The sequence below is a fragment of the Mytilus galloprovincialis genome, chromosome 7 (genome assembly GCF_965363235.1).
Source record: "Mytilus galloprovincialis chromosome 7, xbMytGall1.hap1.1, whole genome shotgun sequence".
NCBI lineage: Eukaryota > Metazoa > Mollusca > Bivalvia > Mytilida > Mytilidae > Mytilus > Mytilus galloprovincialis.
In genome coordinates this window covers 68,333,946-68,358,825 of record NC_134844.1, presented here as the reverse complement: position 1 = coordinate 68,358,825, position 24,880 = coordinate 68,333,946, and the positions used below count along the sequence as shown (strand labels likewise).

Here is a 24,880-nt window from a genome sequence, read left to right as displayed (position 1 = left end):
CCTACTTTTTTTTTACTTCGTCACTTTAAAGACTCTTATATTACGACTAGAATACCATTTCTGTTGAATGCGCGAGGAACCTCATAATATGTCCATATGTTGCAACCTAAAATATGCAAGAGACAAGTCATGTATCATTGTAAAAGATACCAAGCCAAACAACTCTGCTTGGCTTGATTGGATTTTACATGAACAAGGAACTAGAAATTTTACATGAACAAGGAACTAGAAATGACATAATTTTATTTAAAACGTCATAAATTATTCAATAGTACAATGGTATACAGTATTATTTTAGCAAAATAGTATTTCAAACAGAAGGTAGTGACAAGTAGGCATTCATATTTTATGATAGTACATGAATGCAAACAAAGCCTTTTATAATCTACGTCATCAAAGACACAATTATGTTTTAAAAAGTTTTCCAAGCTAAGCTATTTGAATAAAAGAAGGGATTCATATAAAAAAAGATGATGAGGTATGATTGCCAATTAGACATTTCTCCACAAGAGACCAAATGGCACATAAATTAAACTATAAGTCACCGTGATGAGCATATTAATCTTTAAAAGGCATGAATGTGCTTACATGCATCTGAAAAATGATGTGGGGTTTCCGTCAATATAAAACATCAACCTAGTGACAGAAATCACAACAAGACGTGCATTATCATGTTTTACAATAAAAGACTTTATAGGGCATATAGGGTAAACGTCAATTAGACAACTATCAGAGAAACAAAATAGCTAAAAATTGTATGTACAAGTTGTACAGTAAGATGATAAATAAGATTTAAGTCAAAGTGACAGCAATCCACCATCAAAAATCTACAAAGGAATTCTATATTCACGTTTGACGGTAAGGTTACAAAACAGTAGTGCCGTTATGCACAGACATATACATGTATCTATATTGTTGTACTTGCAGTCATTCACATGAAGTTACCTTTCAGAAATTGAAATTAAATCCGTTAAGTTAAGTTACATTGAATATGGTAAAACCGTTTTAGCTCACCTGGCCAAAAGGGCCAAGTGAGCTTTTTCCATCACTTGGCGTCCGTTGTCCGTCGTCGTTAACTTTTACAAAAAAATCTTCTCTGAAACTACTTGACCAAATTTAACCAAACTCGGCCACAATCATCACTAGGGTATCTAGTTTGAAAAATGTGTCCGGTGACCCCGCCAACCAACCAAGATGGCTGCGATGGCCAAAAATAGAACATAGGGGTAAAATGTAGATTTTGGCTTATAATTCTGAAACCAAAGCATTTAGAGCAAATCTGACACGAGATTAAATTGTTTATCAAGTCAATATCTATCTGCCCTGAAATTTTCAGATGAATTGGACAACTGCTTGTTGGGTTGCTGTCCCCAAATTGGTAATTTTTAAAGAAATTTTGTCGTTTTTGGTTATTATCTTAAATACTATTATAGATAGAGATAAACTGTAAACAGCAATAATGTTCAGCAAAATAAGATCTACAAATAAGGCAACATGACCAAAATGGTCAGTTGACCCCTTAAGGAGTTATTGCCCATTATAGTCAATTTTTAACAAGTTTCACTAATTTGGTAAATTTTTGTAAATTTTTAAACCTAAAGGGCCAAGTTTAATATAGATAGAGAAAATTGTAAGTACCAAGAATGTTCAGTAAAGTAAAATCTACAAACACATCACCATCAGCAAAACACAATTTTGTCATGAATCCATCTGTGTCCTTTGTTTTATATGCACATTTACCAAGGTGAGCGACACAGGCTCTTTAGAGTCTCTAGTTTTACTTCCGGCAGTGAGTCGCGAGCAAGGCATCATTTTGTTATCATCATACAGCTGAGCCACAGAAATAATTGCCGACACTTTGTACACTAAAGTATAAAGCTCTACTATACGGTCTGGAAAGGAAACAATATTCCCCAAAATCCAGCTTTTTTTCTAATAAGTTTTTACATGATACAATTCTCTTTATTGAAGCAAAGATATGCAATAATAGTTTGTGTCTGTCATTTTTCCGTGACAACAAATGGTAGACGGTTGCTTTTTTTCCCCAATAATTTTTTTTAATTCTTTCGAAGAATTTGACTGCTAGTTCTGAGGTCTTGAACGAATGATAACTGAATGAAATTTTGCAAATACATGTAACAATAACATTTTTTGTTTCCAATAATGTTGGTTTGTTGATGTAATATCCAGTTATTTGTGATAGTGTTGTAATATTTGCCGCCGCACATGGTGCATCTTTATCGATCTAAATTACTGTAGTTGTAACAGAATAATCGAATTTATATATCTATCTACCTATCCACAAGGAGGGAAGTCTATTTACATAATGATAAGGTTAACAAGGGATTAAAGCGATTAAAACAGATTGGATGGGGCTTGCGTTTGTAGGTACGAATGTTTTGTGTGTAGATTTACCATTTACTTCAGCCATTTCAATTTGTAATATTATGCAACGGTTATATGATAAGTTTGCTGTTAAACCTTTACCACGACCCATTAGTATTTAGGATATTCATTTCTATATGAAAATGGTGTTTTCTTTGTTCAATAGTTGCCAAATACCTGTTATGTTCCGCCTAGTCACTATGCGGATGCATCTTTTAGTCTTTCTTGGTAAACACAATGTTTCTACAATGACAGAGACTTAAGATGTTATTTGCAAATACGACAAAAACAGCTTTAGAGTTACGCCCTTACTAACCTTAAGTCGGTTTTAGCTCTAGAGTTCCCAGTGAAGACTTTATTTTTATTTTTCACGTACACACTATTAACAAACAAAGTTTGCAGAAGGAAAAAAAGAATGCAATCTGGAGTACATCTTCACATTTACTGCGTGCAGACATACGATGAAGTCATTTTTAATAGTCACTTGAGGAAAGTTGAACTTTTTTAACCAATCTAGGAATTTCTAGAACTATTTGTTTTTGTTGCAAAGAAAGGACAGATCCTAAAATAGACATAATGTCTATGTTGAGATCTTTTTTACAGTTTACCCTCGTACAATTTCAACATAGACATTTTGGAAGTTGCACAATGTCACCATGATATGTAAACATCGAGATATGCTTCACTATGACGGCAAAAATGTAACATACAATTTTTAGCAATATATAATTCGTACGAAAAGACACAATAATGTATTACATACATAAAAAGTGAGGACTTATATTTGAGGATAATCGATTACTAGCAGAAAAGCAAGGTTTAGTTTTAATAAATGAGTGAACTTCTTGTGTTTTCTATCTTTCTATTGCCTTCTCTTCTTCTTTTTTCATTTTATCGTACACGAAATAACACAGGTACAGCAGTTTACATATGTTCAACCAGAATATATATCATTTAATGATCATTTGGCATTTCAGTCAGCTTGGTATGCTTATTACTAGGTGTCATTTAAACTACTGAGTAACTCTCATATCTGTACAAATGCTTTTGTTGTTTGGATGTATAAGTACCAGTCCACGTCTACGCTGTATTTTTGCTAGATTTATTTCTATTTGTTGCCATCTTATTAGCTAAGACTTTTATTAACTGATTTTGATAGTTTGCTCTAATGTTGCACTGTTCCAGGTAAGGGGAATAAGGGTTGGCGCCTTCAAACGAGTTTAACCCCGCCAACTTATTTATGTGCCTTTCTCAAGTCAGTAGCCTATAAATCAGTCGTTGTTTGTTTTTTGCTGTATACCAGTTTTGTTTTAATTCATTATTTTGTAATAAAAAGGCCTATAGTCCTTTAGATTGTGAACAAGCAAACTTAATTTGCAAGTGTTAGACGTAAAAGTTTACGTTTTGTCTATATGTTGTGAGACCAACCATTCTTTCAGAGGTGTAAATATCACAACAACACACTGTACGGTAAAGTCTATAGTTGAAAATTCAATTTATAATGGAAAAAGGAATGTATCAAAGAGACGACAACCCGACCAAAGAGCAGAAAACAGCCCAAGGCCACCAACCTGTAGAATAAGGCGAAACCATATGAATATCGTTTTACACAGTGGATGAAAAATATTGGGAGACCCACCATATCTCTTTATTTGTATACATAATACAAGGATAACAAGAACTATCTTTAAAAAAAGATATCCGACGTATTTAAATTTTAGTATATGTTTAAAATCATTTCGATAACCTTCAGAAGCACAAAAATACCATTTAAATTTCTCTGTTTGTGTTCAGTATTCTCGGTCCTCGTATCTTTCTGTTTACATTCACCAAAACCCCGCGGAAATCTCACATGCGTAGCTACGTTCTAAAAGTCTGCTTGTGTTGATAAAGAGTGCAATATGTTCTTTATTTGAACAGAAATCATGAGCCGTCACAAGGTACAAAAATTACATATTTATTTCTCATTCGCATCATAATAAAAATAAGGTGACATTTTTTAGACTCACAGCCATTAACTGTAATTTTAATCCTCACTTTTCACTCTGTGGTTAAAGAAATTTCGAAATTTTTATAAAGTCTTAGACTAGATAGGACAAATCCGATAATCCACAAGTAACTTTGTATGAATCTGTTTCTCTAATGGTTATGATTGATAAAAACAAAAATGCTATGTCAGTACCTTTTGAATTCCTGATTTCTGCGTCATATAGTTATAATTGATGAGTAGAAACTTCACTTATGTATGAATGGATCAAACGAAAGCAAACATTAATAGAATACCACTTTTAATCAAAAAGAAATAATTTTATTTCCTCTGAAGGTGACCTAATTGAGGGTTGTATATTAAACATATATAAAAGGTTTAGAAGTTTCCTTTGGCGGACGCACTTGTGCTGAAGGCGAGTATTGTAGCTCGTGCGCATCACCAGTGTACCTAAATAATACTATCATATTTAATAACTATCATAGACACAATTAAATAGAGTAAAGCGCTTTGAACATAGGAACGGACAAATGCGCTTTTGGATACCAATACCCTGTTTAGGAGTTAATCTGACACGAACCAAAAATCCACGTTACAATAGCAAGGATTTTATAAGATTTTCAAAAATTGATATTTAAGTCATACGTAATAAAGTATGAGAAAATTAATAATGGTCAGCAGGTAAACTTGTTATTTGCACTAGTACTCTATAGTACTATTAAAAGGGTTTCGAAAATCTGACAAAAAGTAAAACACAAGGGTTTTGAACATCATTAACAGACCTAGCATTGGGCACACAGGATCCGCTTTGTCACAATTTGAACGACGACTATAAAACCCCACAGCTGTTTTATGTGGAACTCTGATATTGCATTACGTTGTTTTATCATAACTTAATGTTATTGTGTCTTTTCATAATATAGTTATGACATTGCGTAATGATGTTTTGATATAACTTAATGTGGAATAGTCATTAATTAATGATGTTTCTATATTACACGATATGGTTTTGTACTGACTTGATATAGTCTTTTCATTACTTAATATAGTCTTTTCATTACTTAATATAGTCTTTTCATTACTTAATATAGTCTTTTCATTACTTAATATGATTTTGTCATTACTCGAGTTGGTTTCGTTAAGACAAAGTCGCATCAAGTAAAGATAAAACAACATAATGTAAGAACAGAGTTCCACATAAGACAGCTGTGGCGTTCCAAAGATGACCAACACAGATGCTTCTTCATATATTTCCTGTATTAAAATTATGTACACAGATGTGCATATACAGGTACATTTGAAACTGCACGCAATCGTGTCGTCATGTGGAAGATGGTTTAGAACATCCAGTGGCCAATATTAGAGAGTTTGAAGACTGTACTTTATACAAAATATTAATATTGTTAGCAATCCATTATAACAGTAAGACTATAAATTAAATTGAACATTTTATTTCAAAACCAATATACAAGTAAATTAAAAATCGTTACCTTTTTTTACATTATTTTCACATGCGCATTACCCTGATGTGGAGACTACCTTGTTATAGTATACATTTTATTTTAAACCTGATTTTACTGTAAACCCCCCATTATTTTCGGACCCGGGCAGGGTTCGAACACACGATCTCCCACACTCATAGCTAACACACTAACACGTCGAGGCGATACGGGACAATATAAAGAAAGACTGTACCCTAAGTATAGGAAGCCCCATATTTAATTCTTATGGGGGAATTATAAAAAAGGCAGGACCGAATAGAGTGAAAAAATTATAGGACACCCCACTCCCATAATGATCAAATGGTAGCTTCATTATATACATGTATTAGAGGACTTCATTCAAATGATTTACATTCATGTACATTTTGTAGAGGTAATACATAACTATATTTTATCTTTCCTTTTTTTTTTATAAACAAGAATGTGCCCCAAGTACACAGATGCTCCATCCGCACTATCATTTTTTATGTTGAGTGGACCGTGAAAATGGGACAAAATCTCTAATCTGGCATTAAAATTAGAAAGATCATATCATAGAGAACATGTTTACTAAGTTTCAAGTTGACTTCAACTTCATCAAAAACTACTTCGACCAAAAATGTTAACTTGAAGCGGGACAGACGAACGGACGGACGCACAGATCAGAAACGTAATGCCCATAAATGGGGCATAAAAATAGCAATTAATTTTATATTTATAACAGAAAGAGTGTGACAGTCATTATCTTCCATTCATTTTCCAGATATAGTAACACTTTCAGAATAAGGGAAGAGCTACCCTTTTATTTGTATAGGTAGAGGTAGGATGAAATTCGAAAAAAGCAGAAAATGAGTTTTGGGTAAAAGAAAGGCAGGATGAGCAACTTACATGAAGCAACTAAAAAAGAAGCAGGACAGAGGTTGCCCCCTGCCGCAAATCAAATTGTAGCACGCTTAAATTGATTTGTATTTTCGGATTTGAAACGAAATCTTTCAAAATGCATCTACGTTTCTGGTAAATACAGACAGCGTTTTATTCTGACTATTACACAATAAATAGCATGTGGACATATAAGTGTTTGCTTTATTTATACAAAGAAAATCTCCTGTTACTCAGCAAGTGGAAATGTGGATGGTTTTTTTGCCGCAACATTTTATTTGGGGTCCTCTTTTCTGGAGACAATTTTAATAACTAAAGTTTCAAGTGCCGGTTGAAAATTGCAGGATAAAAACAATGTACGAATATTGTCGTCGCTGCGAAACATGAGAAAAGCTCGACGAGTCTCGTTTTTCGTCGTGTTTTTAAAGCTCATACAAATACATTTTATATTTTCCGACAATGCACATATATCTTAATTTTTATATATAGAGAGTTATGGCAGTAAGAACGTTAGCTTTTGATATGGTAATTATAGTATAACCTAGAAAAAAAACCGCTACATTTATAACTATGTATTCAAATATATTTTAATTAATTGCAAAGGCCACCAGATTCCTTTATTCCAATAACACACATTCTTACCCCCTACATTTTTCAATCTTTACTTGTTAATTTTGATTCCGTGTGTAGCCAACAACACCATTCCGTATGATAACTGAGGATTATAATCACTTATTCCAGGCAGTTATCGATTATATTGATCGATATATGACGATAATTCATTATGTTATTGGAACAACAACATGTTTTTTTCACTCGTAAGTCAATATTTGTTTCATATAAAGATTTAACAAAACGTTGTACATTTTATCAAGAAAATTCTTTAATCAATAGATAACACACACATACTTCTTAAAGTATATATATATATTTAGATATTGTGTATCGACCTTAATTTTCCTCAGCGGAGGATCAAGTATGATCATGAATAGTGTTATGGCATTGAACTATCTTTGACTGAGGAAATGATTATCAAACGGAGAAATTACACATTTTGATTATCATGCATGATTCATTGAATATTTGAAATAGGTAGATCGATCACATAGGTTTGTATTTATCAACAACACATAACTTGTTTGTTTTAGTCTATTTGTATTGTTTTACGCGTTATATATCGGTTCTTTCTCTGTTTTCAATTAACAAATTTCAATGTGGTTAAAAGACTGGAAAGATATCTGGAAATCAATTTATTTCCCATTCTTTTTAACGTTGACATAATGCAATGCACATTGTAAAAAACAAAAAAATACAGTTTTTATACTACGTTTACGCAAGAGCTCCATATTATTGATTGATTTGATCTGGAAGACTGAAGCAAGACACAATACAAGGTCCCCTCATTTTAAAATAATTGATGAATGAAGAACATACATACATTTGTTTATGTTTTCAAGAATAATTATTATGTTCTTAATTCTGTCTTTGTGTGAGGTAAATAATATATGTGGTTGAATTAACTGTGGAAAAGCTGATATTCTCTGAGTTCAAAGTATACTGATGATATTTTCTCAAATAGAAAACAAATACATAAAGAAACATCAGCTACCACTAATAGAACGAGTTTGGACTCTGATGACATTGGTAAATTAGTAGAGAGAAATTTAAAAGACCCACGGTCCCCTAAAAAAATAAAACACAAGTCATAATAACTTCACAATCCACTTTTCTATACAGTTCATGTATAGAAGTAGAACAGCTATAAAATTCAGACAACTTATACTTGTATAATGTGATTTGCTCCGTAGGAAAAGTCCAGCCGCTGTCCGTTGCAGTGAATGCAGCTGGATTAAATAAGAGAGTTACCATATAAGCAACTTGGAAAAAAAACCCAGGAAGGATGATAATTTATGTAAAAAAGACCGGTTAACTTATCAAAAAAGGCAGGACCGAATACAGTGAAAAATGATACACAGGCCAGAGATTATTACTTAAAAAAATCAGGACACAATTTTTCATCCACAGCCCCCATGGAAATTAAATGGTAACTCCCTAACCTTGACCTACAATATTTTATACTGCACTCGTTCTATTTGAGCAGTCAAAATGCGTTGACTGTATATTTCTATGCCATATACGGTCACTGACCTGATATCACTTTTCCTCATGAATATTTGAATAGAAATTGTCGAAATTATATTTAATTATTCATACGACCTCTTCAACCTGTTCTTATTTCCAATGTAAACAACGATGCGTTTAACGACTCAAACTTGTTTCTTTTGCAATTTTTAGGAAAACATATTTCACTTATTAATATTTTTTTGTTTGCAACCTATAAATCATTATGTTTTATGTTTATTGATGATATTTTAGTAAGCAACGAATTCGTTCATCATTGATTGCGGTAATGATGTACATTTCATCGTGTTTTATATTTCTCCGTCTGTGTGATATGAGGCCTTTTTAAAGTGGGATTTTCCCCAATATTTAAATCAAATAAATAACATTAACACAATAAACAACAATTGAAAATGTTTTTTTAGATTGCAGTATACAGACAATAATAGTGCATTGACTTGACATATCAACGATATAAGGATTCGGCCCGAAATGGGGAAAATACTCGGCACAGCCTCGCATTTCCCCGTTTCTAAGCCTCATCCTTATATCGTTGATATGTCAAGTCAATGCACTATTATTGTCTATTGAATAGCATGCCTATACCACAGGCACTTGTCTCAAAAAAAAATCCTATATACCTTACAAAATTTAATTTCGGATGTAACGCGTCTTCTGATCCGGCTGACGTTGTTTGGTTTATCAGCTCATAGACATAATATTGTCATGTGACCGTGAGGTCATCAACGTTTTTTCATGGTTTACTCCGGTTTAAAATGGAGTTTAGAATTAAATTATACGAAATGACTGTAATATTTTTTCTGTCTATTCGAAATAACATAAAAAATATGGTGCACGCTTTAAAATAACCCGCTACGCACCACATTTCTTTTATGTTATTTCGAATAGACAGAAAAAATATTACAGTCATTCCTTAAATATTACATAATTTTTATCAAGATATATATAAGATTATTTTTTAGACAAGTACCTGTGGGCTTTACGATTGGTGTTTGGAGAACATCTAAGGACGTCAACTAAGAACAAATCTGGATATTTCCTTCATACAATAAAGTAAATCTACCCTTTATTCTTTTCATTGTAGATCCATTTTGTCTCCGTAGCGTTACTCTTGTTAATATATACAGCATCTATTACTGTACAAGAAGGTATGTATGCATCTTAGCAAATTATAATTCCTAATCTCATACTAAATAGTTAATAACTTATGATAGAAGAGACATTTCAAAATAAATGTAATAGGGAATAGAAACAAGATAAGAATAATACATTAAAAAGTGAATAAAGGTGATTAGGGGTATACATATACGCCAACGAAACAATATACAAAGACGCCACCTATCCCCAAAAACATCAATAACAAAAAGATAACATATACAGTGTTAAACAATTAGTAGGTGTTCATTTGGTATGTCAAACGTTAAATCCGATGTCTCGTGAAAAAATTAATACAAATAGGCAGTTCAAATTTCGAAGACTTTTGTCCCGGACGGTTTCTATGACAGGACCTTTCTATTGTATTTACTGTTAATTGTTCTCGTCCTAAATATGCATGAAATATTTGCCACTGGACGTTTAGAAACCAATGATAAACCTTATTTGATCATGCAGTCGTCAACAAAGACGCAAATTCATGTTAAAGTAACGATTTGAAACCCACAAGTTTGTTAAAATCAATTATAGTGAATATTTTGTCGGCCTCATACTGCACTCTGAAAAACACGTGAATATTCTGAAACAATCGCATTTTTAAGCACATTTTTTTCTCACTTTTGAATTGCCTTAACCATGTAAATATCTAGACGGGTTTATGTTTTTATAACATTATGTTCGAAGGGATCTAGGCGTTTTAGGGAGGTACATATTATGATATTGCTTTGATATCATTTAAGTGTTCCTTAGACTTCATCCAAAAAGTAAACTACGTATCATTACGAAATAAAATTACAGCTCCTCCGTTTTATGCTACCAAGGAATACTTCCGAAGAGAAAACTCAACCTTACCGATTTGTTTTTATCAAAAGATAAACAACAGTATAGAAACTTCAACATACGAAACTAAATACTTAATAACACGACCGTTTTGCCTGAATATGGAGTCTGATTGCCACAGTAACAAGCAGTGTACTATGAAAGGGGGGATAGGACCTTTATCAGGACTCCGGGATCGGGTGTTTTTAAGCTTTGGATTTCGGGATTTACCCTTTCGGGATCCGGGAATCCTTTTTTTCGGATTTCGGGATGTCGGGATTTACTTTATTTAAATTCGGGACCTCGGGATTTTGTTTTTTAAGCCCGGGATTACGGGATCAGGACCCCTCATATCCCCCCTCTACTATTGAAGGAAAGCGATGCAATAACATTGGTAAAGGCATCACTATCTGGCAATAGGAAATTTGTTTTTCCTTTTTTTAATTGTTTACAGCAAAACCTGTTCAAAGCGGACGACTCCTGGAATGATACACATTCTAAATATAATAGACATTACACGTTTAGGATCTGCGTGCACTACAGAATATACGTTTAGGGTATACGTACAATAGACATTGCTTTTTTAGCTCTATACACAATAAACATTACATTGCAGCATCATCTGGTAACAGGAACTCTTCTTTTCTATCATTTACAAAATCAGACATTGCACGTTTAGAGTACCAAGTAGAAATTCGCCCTCAACGCAAAAAAAAAAGACAAAAAATCAATACATTCATAAACTTGTTTAGTGATTGTCGTTTCTTGATGTGGCTCATACCTTTTTCTTATTTCTCGATTTTATATAGATTTGACCGTTTTTTCCTGTTTGAATGGTTTTACACTGTTCCGGGCGCTGTGAGCCAAAGCTCAGTGTTGAAGACACTAATTTGACCTATAATGGTAAACTTTTACATATTGTAACTTGGATGGAGAGTTGTTTCATTTGCACTCGTACCATATTTTCTTATAACTATCTTCTTGCTAATGTATAAAACCAAAGACCTGCATACATTGGATATCTGATCCAACTGTGTTAGTGTAGGACACCCTGAGGTATGAGCTTAGCACAACTTTTTATGGTGTTTCATAAGTATTTGGATATGTTTGACATACACATGGTTTAGATAATAAACAAATATGTCAATGATGCTATCATTATATAATCTAAACACAATCCTCAACATGTCACTCTGTCATTTAAATTCTCAGTGCCATTTGTACACTGAATATTGCATAGTTATATTGCATACCATGATAAATTTAATGTTTTACAGTTGTTGATCTTACCAGTGAAAACTGCAATACCGATGTTCTGTCGACCAGGCAAAATAAAGACGTCCAGCTTATACTACGTAGGAATGAAAGCGGTAACGTTTCCGACATCGACGGATGTTATTATATAGTTAAACTGGAATATAGTACCTACATGCAAAGCAGAATAGAAGTGACAGTTTCCTTGGAGAGCAGCCTTGATTGTGAATATAAAGTAGAAATTTACCCTGGAGATCCTATAACTAATAGAAACATTGAGGTAAACTGGTTTTTTTTACAATAATGTCACAGCTTTCTTCGGTTAATTTCAAAACTATACCAGCACGTTTATGATTCATCAACACACTTTGATAAAAAAACACAGTCATTCTAAAAACAAGTTTCCTCCGCACTTAATTTGTGTCAATTAGACGGTAAACAAGCAAAATGAAGGTGAAAAACAATATTCCTCCGCAGACGACTGTCTTGTCAGCCTGTCTTCATTCTCCGCTTAAGTGTTCTTCTCTTCAATTATTTGTTTTCTAGCTCGAGAATATTCAATAAAAAGTGTAGAAAAATGCATTTTTTTATATCATGTTTACATTAGAAGTTTATTTCTGGCCGGGTTTGAATAAGCCGGCCGATGGTATGGTGATGTTGGTTGGGCTGTTGCTTGGCTGTGCGTATCTAACTAGTGAGGAAGATTGGACATACATTCTGAAGTCATAAACGTGCTATTATGCATTTTTTGAAGATTTATTCTACTTCACATTTATTCAAACTGAGGAACTCATGGTGTTAGATATTTAAAAACAATTTCACTTCATCTCATTCTGATCAGTTCAGACAGTCTGACCAATTTTTATTTTTGTAACTCAACATCTGTTCATAAATATGATGTAACAATATAACAGAAAAGATATAGGACATCTTCTCATGACACAATATCAATACATGAACAGCAAAAATCTCATAACGCAAAGGAACAGCGCTTGTATTGCTGGTTTTAATTACACAGTCATAATTAGGTATTGGCAGGTCTTATTTTCAGAAACTGTTTACTTAGGTGAACAAACAATAATACGAATCACTGCAGGTGTATATTGTAATTTATTTTGTTGGGTTTCTCTCTAAAAGAGTGGCAAAAGACACCAGAGGGACGTTCAAACTCATAGATAAAAAAAACTGACAACGCCATGACAAATGACCAAAAAGGAAACAAATACATTGTAGACGAACAATAGTACACAAAGAAAACCAGACAAAAAGCAACACGAACCCGAACCAAAAAGACGGGGAATTATATCAGGTTCTCCGGAAGGGCAAGTAGATCCTTCTCCACATGTGGCACCCGTCGTATTGCTCATATTATTACAAACCCGGTAAATAGTATTATTCTGTACCCTAGCTTCATTCGTGGAATGGGACGGGGATTGTAATTACAACATAAGGAACATACAGTATCCAATATCATCTGTGAAACGGATATTCCGTACCGGTCAATTTGCAATCGAGTCGCAATAGCGTCCATACAATTTACGAAGGGTTGATTTCAACTGACTGACTCAATAAATGTCTTGTTAAGGGGGTAGACCTTGGTTCAGGGAGATAACTCTTTAAATCAGTGAAGCGTTTGTAAAAGTCAAGTTCATCAATGTATTTTAAGCATTTACCTGAAACAGATTGAAAATAGTCTATGTAACCTAGAAGCTTAGAATATATTATTAAAAAATGGTTGACACAAACATACTGATGATTTTAAGAGTTATTTCCCTTAACCTAGGTCTACCTCCTTAATACACCGTCTCTAAAAAACATAAGGGTCAGATTAGTCTTCAACTTTGTACTTGTTTGGCTTGATAAATATTTTGATATTAGCGTCTCTGATGAGTCTTATGTAGACGAAACGCGCGTCAGGCGTACTAAATTATAATCCTGGTACCTTTGATAACTAATTAATCGTAAATGACTTCTCAACTTGGTAATCGTGATAGTACAAGATACATTAATTATTTCCACAGACTCTAGACTGTGATTCTAATCCTTCATGGACCGGTCATTTTCCCACCAGAGCCATATTTCTGCGGTATGTTCGTTCTGTTGTGAATACTACAACATACATTGATAACATCAATACCAGATTTGACAAGATAATGACTAATATCACATTTGGTCCCTGCTGGTCATGCTACCGAACGCCTACAATTTATGGAATACCAAAAAAGAAGCGTAAGTATGGTAAAAAAAATGTAGTTCTTTGTCGAAATGAATGCTTTATTTTTTAAATCGTCTTTCAAAATGTTATTTTTTTCTTGATTTTTTCGAACTTTTTGGTCATGATGCTGGGATAGTTAGTTCATACCAGCTGGTTTTATAAAGTGACTGTGTCATGATTTAGTCATAAGTTATTGATCCCAAGCTTTTAAATTGAATTCGTCAATAAACATATGATCATGGTGATATGCTTATAATATTTTTTTGTGTAACAAGCCTTTTACATATGATAATACACACGTAGTTTCGGTAGAATAAAGAACACATGAAAAGTAAACCCAAATGCTTGTTAATATTTTGGATCCTACGTGTTTTTTTAAGGGATTTATGCTTTTAGCAAATGTTTAAAGTCAGCAACTTGAATTTTATCTATGAGTTTGAAGGATTTTAAATACTAAAGCACGTGAATAGCTTAATGGTCATGCTTTAGTTACATGTTAGACATGGTACAGTTATTTAAAAACAATTGTCATGGTTTATGATAAATTGTTAATTTATCTGGAAACATGTAACTGATGTTTTTTTTTAATGTAAATACTTATCTAAGTAATACCTATTTCAGTAATGAATGCATTTACAATTACATATTTTTATTGTAGTAACAGATTACTGTGGACGTGACGTTTGTGCCGGTGGTAGAGATATAGAATTATTATATAAGTTTCCAAACTATATCACTTATGGACGGTGTCCACCATGTCGTTCTATAGCTTTTGATGTCAAGGATTCCGCTCAAATATGTTTTAAAACACACCAGTACATGTTTGTTTGGGGAACAAATGTATGCAATGCCAAAGTGAAAATTGACAACAACTCTGTATTGGTATGAGATTTATACATAATTAAGACATTGCTTAACATTTGAATGTAATTGTAGATGACCATATTAATAATAATCGGTGTGTGGAATATACGTAGCAAACACAAACCTACATTTACGTGTACGTCTGAAAACCTAGAGCAAATTATTCAGAGGTCAACAATGACAAGGTTCTTTAAAAAATATTCGTGTTGAAAGCCGTACATTGACCTATAATGGTTTACTTTTATAAATTGTTACTTGGATGAAGAGATGTCTCATTGGTATTCATACCACATCTTCCTATATCTATTTGTAAGGCAATTGTCAATTAGCAGAAAGAAAATAGTCATGCAAGTAGGTTTTTTTCTAGATGATATATGATTTAATTTGTTCATAAGTTTATTTTACAATAGTACGAACATCAACGGCATCATCAATCAGTGTGTTTAATTCCTCTTACGACAGCCGGTTTATGAATTTTGGGAACCTCACTTCAAGATTTTTCTGTTTCACCAGTTTAGAGTTTTCAATAAAACAAGCTTATTCAATTATTTTTTACCAATTTACTTAGGGATGGAAAATACCAATGGGTCAATTTTATATAAAAAAAACTAGCTATTTCAATGATTTTCATGTCGGCATAGGAGCAATGACCACTCTGCTGGTGATATTCAAAAGGGTTCAGATATCACTTTAAAATAACGCAATCATTGTGTACATCGTTGTATATTTTAATTAAACAAATGTCGTCTCACTTTCTTTTAGATATTAAAAGACAGTTTGCAGAAAAAATGGTGTCTTCCTTGGAATTTAAAAGACAAAAGAGTTGAATTTACCTTTGGTGACGATTCCAGTTGGGGTTGTAGAGCTACAGTCAGATGCAATGTGGAAATTCAAGTCATTCCTGAAAATAAAAATACATATATATGTCCAATTCCAACACCTAAACCAAAAGGTAATGTCCATTATGTATGCAATTGAACGGAACAAAGCTCGACTCCATAAGCAATCAACCATGAGAGCCGTGGTGTAGTGGTTAGTGCGCCCGGCTACTAACACAAAAGGTTCCTTGTTGAATTCCCGTTTCGGGATGAAAATTTCAGGAACTGAATTTTCGACTCTCCCTTGACACCATTTGCGAGTATGGTCTTGAGAAACTTTGATAGTCCGTCGGAGGGGGACGATGAATGGCGGACCCGTGTTAAGAGAGAGCCTTATATCTTGCACGTTAAAGACACTCTTGTAGATTTCGAAAATGACCAGGCTAATGCCACTACAAGGCAGCACTCGCTCCCGCAAAGTGGAAAGGTTTAATATAAGTTGCAAAACTTGTTTCCCAATCCACTATAAATATATATGTTTAAACTAAACTAACCAATCATTTTATTCTTTAGAAATAAGAAAATATCAGTTGCAGAAAATTATCCAATAAGATGGTACATAACCTTAATTGTAGGCCCGGTCGAAAAGTAGTACATATATTAAACAAAATAGTTCCTATGCATATTCGTATCTTTGTCAATAGGTGAAATATTTGGGTAATTTTGGTAACAACTGAAATCACTGTAGGACCATTGTTTAAAGTTTCCTATAAATCCTAAGAAGAATATAACGTTTTAATAAGAGGGCATATTTGTCCTGTTGTTGAGATCAGAAATACCCTTTTTTGTACTATAAAACTTCCAGGAACCAGTACGCTCTAATTTGCAATAAAAGGTATGCTGATTATTTCAGCACAAATCAGGATAAGGTATATTTTTAACAATGTGGCTAATAATTAGTTGTTTTATATCTGATCAGAACAGTTATTCGACTAGTAATAAAACGTTTTCCATTGGTCGTCAACATTTATTCGTACATAATTTGAAACAGTGAATTATATGTTTATGAACCGGTATTGAAATTTAGTTTGATATAAAAAAAAAAAAAGAAGATGTGGTATGATTGCCAATAAGACAACTGTCCACAAGAGACCAAAATGACACAGACATTAACAAATATAGGTCACCGTACGGTCTTGAACAATGATCAAAGATCATACCGCATAGTCAGCTATAAGAGGCCCCGATATGACAATGTAAAACAATTCAAACGAGAAAACCAACGACCTTATTTGTATAAAATATGACGCAATTTTGAATTACGGAATAACTTGAGTTAGGATATTAATATTAGGTCTTTCCACTTTTCTGTGGAAAAATCTATTGTATTTGTTCTGATTATTATTTTTTTTTCTTGCGATAAATTTTTGTTTCGCAATCTGTCGCTTAAATTTTTCTCATATTGTCAAGGTCAGAGTACACGAATGCTTCATCTAAACTCTCATTGTCTATGTTCAGTGGACCGTGAAAATGGGATAAAACTGTAATTTGGCATTAGAATTAATTAGAAAGATTATATCATAGGGAAAATGTGTAAGTTTCAAGTTGATTGGACTTCAACGTTATCAAAAACTTCCTCGACCAAAAATTTTAACCTGAAGCTGGACAGACGGACAAACGAACAGACGAACGGACGCACAGACCAGAAAACATAATGCCCATAAAGAATGGAGCATAATTTTTTTTTAATTAAACGAGCCCATGTGTATGGTTCCAGAGGAAGCAGATTAAAATTTTAATTTGTCTTGATATATGAATGACACTTCTGTATTATATATATATATACAAATTGACAAGATTCCCCATTGTTATATACTATTCTTACAAGACTATTTTAAGGGTCTATTTTGCTGGAGCTCACCTTCACTTGTTTGGTCGTATTATTTAAAAAAAAACAACATTTTCTATTATTTTATTTGCAAGACAAAGTGGAAGACCAATCAAAGACGATATAATATCAATGGGTGTACATGGATTGGCATTTTTAAAAAGGTGTATTTATTATATGTCATTAAATGGAATCCCAGAAAAAAAAATCTTTTGACTTGTAGTTGAAGGCTGTGCACCGCTTTTTAGCTCACCTTTCCTAAAAGGAAATGTGAGCTTTTGCCATCACTTGGCGTCCGTCGTCGTCCGTCCGTCGTCGTCGTCGTCGTAAACTATTTCAAAGATCTTCTCCCCTGAAACTACTGAACCAATTCAAACCAAACTTCATCTGATTGATTCCTAGGGTATCTAGAATTAAGTTTGTGTTTTAATTCCCATTTCATCAAAAAACATGGCCGCCATGGCTAAAAATAGAACATAGGGGTAAAATGCAGTTTTTGGCTTATAACTCAAAAACAAAAGCATTTAGAGCAAATCTGAGAGGAGTAAAATTGTTTATCAGGTCAAGATCTATCTGCCCTGAAATTTTCAGATGAATCGGACAACCCGTCGTTGGGTTGCTGCCCCTAAATTGGTAATTTTAAGGAAATTTTACTGTTTTTGGTTATTATCTTGAATATAATTATAGATAGAGATAAACTGTAAACAGCAATAATGTTCAGCAAAGTAAGATCTACAAATAAGTCAAATGACCAAAATTGTCAGTTGACCCATTAAGGAGTTGTTGCCCTTTATAATCAATTTTTAACAATTTTTCTAAAATTTTAGTATTCTTTTAAAAAATCTTCTTCTCTGAAACTACTGGGCTAAATTTAACCAAACTTGGCCACAAGTATCATTTGGGTATCTTGTTTTAAAAATGTGTGGTGTGACCCTGCCAACCAACCAAGATGGCCGCCATGGCTAAAAATAGTACATAGGGGCGTAATGTAGATTTTGGCTTATATCTCTGAAACCAAAGCATTTAGAGCAAATCTGTTAGGGGATAAATTGTTTATCAGGTCAAGATCTATCTGCCCTGAAATTTTCAGACAAAACAGACAACCTGTTGTTGGGTTGCTGCCCCAGAATTAGTAATTTTAAGGAAATTTTGCTGTTTTTGGTTATTATCTTGAATATTATTATAGATAGAGATAAACTGTAAACAGCAATAATGTTCAGCAAAGTAAGATCTATAAATAAGTCAAATGACCAAAATTGTCAGTTTACCCCTTAAGGAGTTATTGTCCTTTATAGTCATTTTTTAACAATTTTCATAAATTTTTTTTAAATTTTTGTAAATTTTTAGAATATATTTTCCACTGTAATTACTGGGCCAAGTTCATTATAGATAGAGATAGCAACAAGAATGTACAGTAAAGTAAGATCTACAAACACATCACGATCACCAAAACACAATTTCGTCGTGAATTTATCTGTGTCCATTGTTTAATATGCACCAAGATGAGCGACACAGGCTCTTGAGAGCCTCTAGTTTATATTTTACTTGTAAGGTGTCATTTTATTGCTTTTTTGTTGCATGTTTTCCCAACTTGTTCATGTGCATGTATTGTTGCGAATTCATTTAAAAAATTAAGCCCTCCACTGTAAAAAAAAAGATACATATGTTGAACTATGTATTTGAAGCACGTCTTATTTTCTTCTACCTATAGGATAATACTCTCATATAAATACATTTATACCAACACGATTAATCATTTGATACAAAAAAGTAGTTATATAAATACGGATATTTCTTAGAATTGACGGTCATCCTTTAAAAGTTACGGTCATCATTTATAAATTACGGTCAACTTAAAACCAATTACGGCCCCCCTTGTTATGAATCGGCGATTCTATAACGGTCATCTCGATTGTGATTTACGGTCATCTGAGCGATTTTTTCAAATCGAAATTCCTGTTTCATGCACATTTCTCGGTAGTAATAAGTGATTTCCGTATGAATCTTTTATAAATTTACGTCGTATCAATGTATGTTTTGTAAAGAAAATGATATAGAAACACTTTAACAGACAATACAGATACTGACCTAATTTTTCATCCGACATCTTGGGATGACCGTGAATGCAGGTACGGTCATCAGCTCAACCCCAGTGATTGTTCATGTTGTTCATGACTTACGATCAATCCTAGTGGTAAAACCGACTCTAAGCTTATAATTATACCCCCGCTTTAAAAAAGGGTAGGTTTACTGTTTTACCTCTGTCTGACCTTCCGTCAGTCCGTCAGTCCGTCCGTCCCATGAATATTTTTCGTCGCATTTTTCTCAGGAACTACAATACAAGGATTTCTGAAATTTGGTTTCAGGGTTTATCTAAGTCAGCTAAACCGTGTGATGCGTTTTCAGATTGATCACTCGACAACTTTCTGTTTACCGAACACTTGTATGATTTTACACATGATAGCCTAGTCGAAAATTTTCGTCACATTTTTCTCAGGAAGTACAATACAAGGATTTTTGAAATTTGGTTTCAGGATTTATATAAGTCAGTTACAAATGTATACCGTCTGATGCGTTTTCAGATTTATCACTCGACAACTTCCTGTTTACCGAACACTTGCATATTTTTACACTATTAATATTATCCACTTGCGGCGGGGTATCATCAGTGAGCAGTAGCTCGCAGTTTCACTTGATTGATATGCCAAATGCATGTTTCTTTCTAAATACAAAACTCACTAGTGCCGTTCGAAATACGACAGTGTGAATGCCAAATCAGGAAAAAAAAGAAAAGAAAATTTACGAGTGGTACAAATTATTATCTTTTTCCAAATGAATATTTTAGTTAGTATTTTCAAACGCTTTGTTACATTTAATTGCAGAATGGTCGTCATGGACTGATGACTTTGATGATACGGATTGGAACTCGCCATCTGATGATGATGACGATGAAAGTGAAAACCAAACATTGATTATTGCCCTTATAGTTTCCTGTACTTTAATAGTGATGTGTGGATGTTTTTGTAAATATAAATGTAAAAGATCTAGAAATAGTGAGGATAGTGAGCCGAGGCAAGGTAATTACAGTTTGTACTATTGATTTATTTAAATTTTGGATTTTATGCAATGATGACGATGACGATGACGATGACAATGACAATGCAGATGGCGATAATAATGATTCAACGACGAATTTGACGATATTAATGACGACTTCTATGATAATGCTGATAATGATGATGAGAACGATATTGACGATGCTGATAATGATGTAGACGACGATATTGACGATGCTGACGATAACGATTATTGATGTTTTTTCATATATGTATACATATAATGTAGAATTGAACAATGATTTGTAACGCATGGCCTTCGACAATGAGCAAAACGCATTCCTCATTGTCAGTTGCAAAAGACACTGACAAGTACAAAAGTTCAAACTGAAATATATGTACCAACGGCCTTGTGTATTAAACATATACAGAACAACAAACACATATCAAATATTACAGACAACTTCCAACGATAAATAGTGAATGACTGGTTGCTGACTTGGGTATGCATACATAAATCGCACATGCTAATGAAGTAATATATTCGGTTTAGTTATTGGAGTGGTGTATATACCTTTCTGTGGATTCATTGATAGTCGTTGGATACCAATTTTCGTGGATTTCGGGGGTACAGGATAACCACGAATTTAAATGTACAACATATTGTAAATTTTCCATTGGCTTGTTTGAAGACTTTGGAAAAACCACGAAACAAAATATACACGAAAGTGTCAGGTTTCCTTAATCCACGAAAATTAGTACCCACGAAAATAAATGAATCCACAGTATTAAAAAAATGTACAAACAACATGTACAAAAAGTACTTTAGATTCAACTTGTCTTTGTAAATACACATACCGCTGTGTTATACATTTGTACATGTTATAATTCTACTTTTGATAGAAATGGAGAAAGCTGTATAATTGATACCAAGTGCAAAAGTGCATCATTCTATACAACTATAATCTGATAATACGAGATTTCTACACAATTTAAGTACAGGCCACTCTTCTGTCTCTGCGCTTTAATTGGATTATTATAATTTATGCATCTCGTCAGTTCAGATACAAACATTTTTATATGGTTGTAAGTCCCCTATTTATGAGTTATTTTTGCAGTAAACTAATTGCGATTTAACTTACCTTCGAAGTACTCTATGTTAATTGTTCGAATGATTTGAACAAAGGCTATGAGAAATAACAATGTATAACCAAATCACAAGTTCAGAATAGGAAATATTAAAAACATTTGAAAAAAAACTTGGCCCAACTCCGACAGAAATATAGGCATGAATTCTAACAACATTGCTGATAGATCTATCTAAAACAAAAGGGATGTTTTTTTTCAAGAAGCTTCTAGTATGATTTTGAAAACATTTTCAATCGAAGATTTACTCGTACGCAAAGTCGAGTTTGATAGAATTGTTTATTTCTCAGTCAAATATGTATACTACCCCTTTTAAATACCATATTCAATTTAAACAGTTATAAACAATTGAAAAATGATACCATATAAGAATCTCATTTTCCTCTTATTGTAGTTTTAAATATGCACTACATGCAGAACAGTATATATCAAAGAAAGGCAGATCAACCGACAGCGTCTGAATCAAGCGACGAAGGTCCGGACATTTCAGAAAACATCAGAGACGTTCGTCGTTTTCCCGACATAGAAACATGGGCCGCATCATTTGCAAATGACAATTCAGAAACAGTTCATGACCAGCAATTACAGGAAACAATGCAAGATAATTCTGACTTAGACTCACATCCACTAGCATCATTGTCAGAAAACATTGATGATCAAGAAATAGATCCTCCTCCTTCATACGAGGAGGTCTGCAGACATTACCAGCCTTCCTGACGTTTTTTTTTACTATCTACGCATCCTTCATATGAGGAGGTCTGCAGACATTACCATCCTTCCTAACGTTTTGCTTACTAGCTACGTTTCCTTCATATGAGGAGGTCTGCAGACATTACCAGCCTTCCTGACGCTTTGTTTACTAGCTACGTTTCTTTCATATCAGGAGGTCTGCAGACATTACCAGCCTTCCTCACGTTTTGTTTACTAGCTATGTTTCCTTCATATGAGGAGGTCTGCAGACATTACCAGCCTTCCTGACTCTTTGTTTACTAGCTACGTTTCCTTCATATGAGGAGGTCTGCAGACATTACCAACCTTCCTAACGTTTTGTTTACTAGCTACGTTTCCTTCATATCAGGAGGTCTGCAGACATTACCAGCCTTCCTGACGCTTTATTTATTAGCTACGTATCCTTCATATTAGGTCTGCAGACATTACCAGCCTTCCTGACGCTTTGTTTACTAGCTACGTACACTTTATATGAGGAGGTCCGCAGACATTACCAGACTTCCTGACGCTTTGTTTACTAGCTACGTACACTTTATATGAGGAGGTCCGCAGACATTACCAGCCTTCCTAACGTTTTGTTTACTAGCTACGTTTCCTTCATATAAGTCGGCAGGTATTACCACCTGTACCAGTCTTCTTCATGTGTGTTCTTGACATTTTGTTTACTAGCTACGCATCTATCATATGAGGAGATCACATCCATTCCTATGATTTGTTTACCAATATTCCCTCGTATAAGGGGTCCGGCAGATATGACCAGTCTTCCTTTCTAATGTTTTGTTTACTTGATTCGCCTCCTTCATATGAGGTTGTCTGCAGATGTAACTAGCCTTCCTGACAATTTGAATCAATGGAATGTATAATTCAAGAAATGTTATACAGTAGAATGAAACATTGTTGATATGTCAAAAAAAGGGGGAAGACAAAACAGTACTTAAAGTATTAAAATGTCCGTACAATTTACATGTTTATCCAAATTACATTTGATTATCTGAACAATTAAAGTTGTTTTGACGATACCCGATATCCTGAAAAAATTAACAGTCAAAACAGCACTGAGACATATCATGTGTAAGCCTATACATTTTGGAACATGTTTAATATAAAGATTTATTTTATTGGTTAGTACTTATCAAGTTGCAATCGTATTTTTTATGTATGAATTGTGTAAGTATTTCGTGAAATAGAATTGATTAAAAACGTGTAATTTTAGGTACATGTATGAAATGAAATATTTTATAACAAAACTGAAAGAATTATAATGCTGAGTTTGATTTATAAGTTAGATTCACCTCTACAAGACGTCAAATAATAAAAGAAAAACTTCATATTTTGTCGGGTGCAACATGTTGGGCCGGTTCAACTTACCCTACTGGGGTATTGTTTTTGTTGGATTCGTGCTGTACAGCCTAAAGTTGTATACATAATGCCTTGCGGACTTTCTTTTTTTTCTTTTTGTGCCATGGCATTGTCCTTTAGTTTTCGATTAGTGAGCTGTGGTATGTACTGCCACTCCTTCACATGTTTAACATACGTTTCTGCAATTCTACTTACACGTGCATGCGCATTTATTATGTACGAAAAGTCTGCGATTCATGCATTTTCTTGTTTAAGTGATTCAAGATGGTTAATCACCTTACATGTATCTTTTAAAAGTGACGATAAGTAAAGCCGCATTGCAAAGTAATAAAGGAAGACAGATATTGAAAAAAGTCTTGAGGCTAATATCTTGAGGTCAATTGGATAAATCCTACATGTTTATGATTTGCATTGAAATAAAAATATATTCCCATGAAGAGTCATCATAAAAGAAAAACAAAAGGGAATTATCATAACATTAATAGTATTCGCTTAACGTCTAGTTGCAAGTAACTGTATCATTTTCTGGATGAGAAAGAGAAATCGGGAAATCAATAATTACTGCAAACAAATGACATTTTGTTTATGTAGTAAAATATATTTTGAAAGAGAAGGTGATATATCAAAGGGACATCCAAACTCATAAGACGAACATATATTCGTTATGGCTAAAAGAAGAAAAAGACCAACAGACACACAATAGTAC

General features: G+C 33.5%; 1 protein-coding gene across 2 annotated transcripts; it reads left to right on the top strand.

The window, feature by feature from the left end:
- Nucleotides 1-7,440: 7,440 nt before the first annotated feature.
- Nucleotides 7,441-23,943, top strand: LOC143083536 (uncharacterized). 2 transcript variants are annotated; one of them, XM_076259778.1, is made up of 8 exons: nt 7,441-7,550; nt 9,959-10,022; nt 12,123-12,379; nt 14,121-14,328; nt 14,973-15,196; nt 15,941-16,130; nt 20,767-20,961; nt 22,481-23,943. In XM_076259778.1, the coding sequence occupies exons 1-8, from the start codon at nt 7,536-7,538 to the stop codon at nt 22,801-22,803; spliced, it is 1,476 nt and encodes a 491-aa protein (XP_076115893.1). In that variant the 5' UTR covers nt 7,441-7,535; the 3' UTR covers nt 22,804-23,943. The 2 variants fall into 2 exon arrangements, with proteins under 2 accessions (XP_076115893.1, XP_076115894.1); XM_076259779.1 differs by lacking the exon at nt 7,441-7,550 and adding an exon at nt 7,722-7,841.
- The last annotated feature ends 937 nt before the right edge of the window (nt 23,944-24,880 follow it).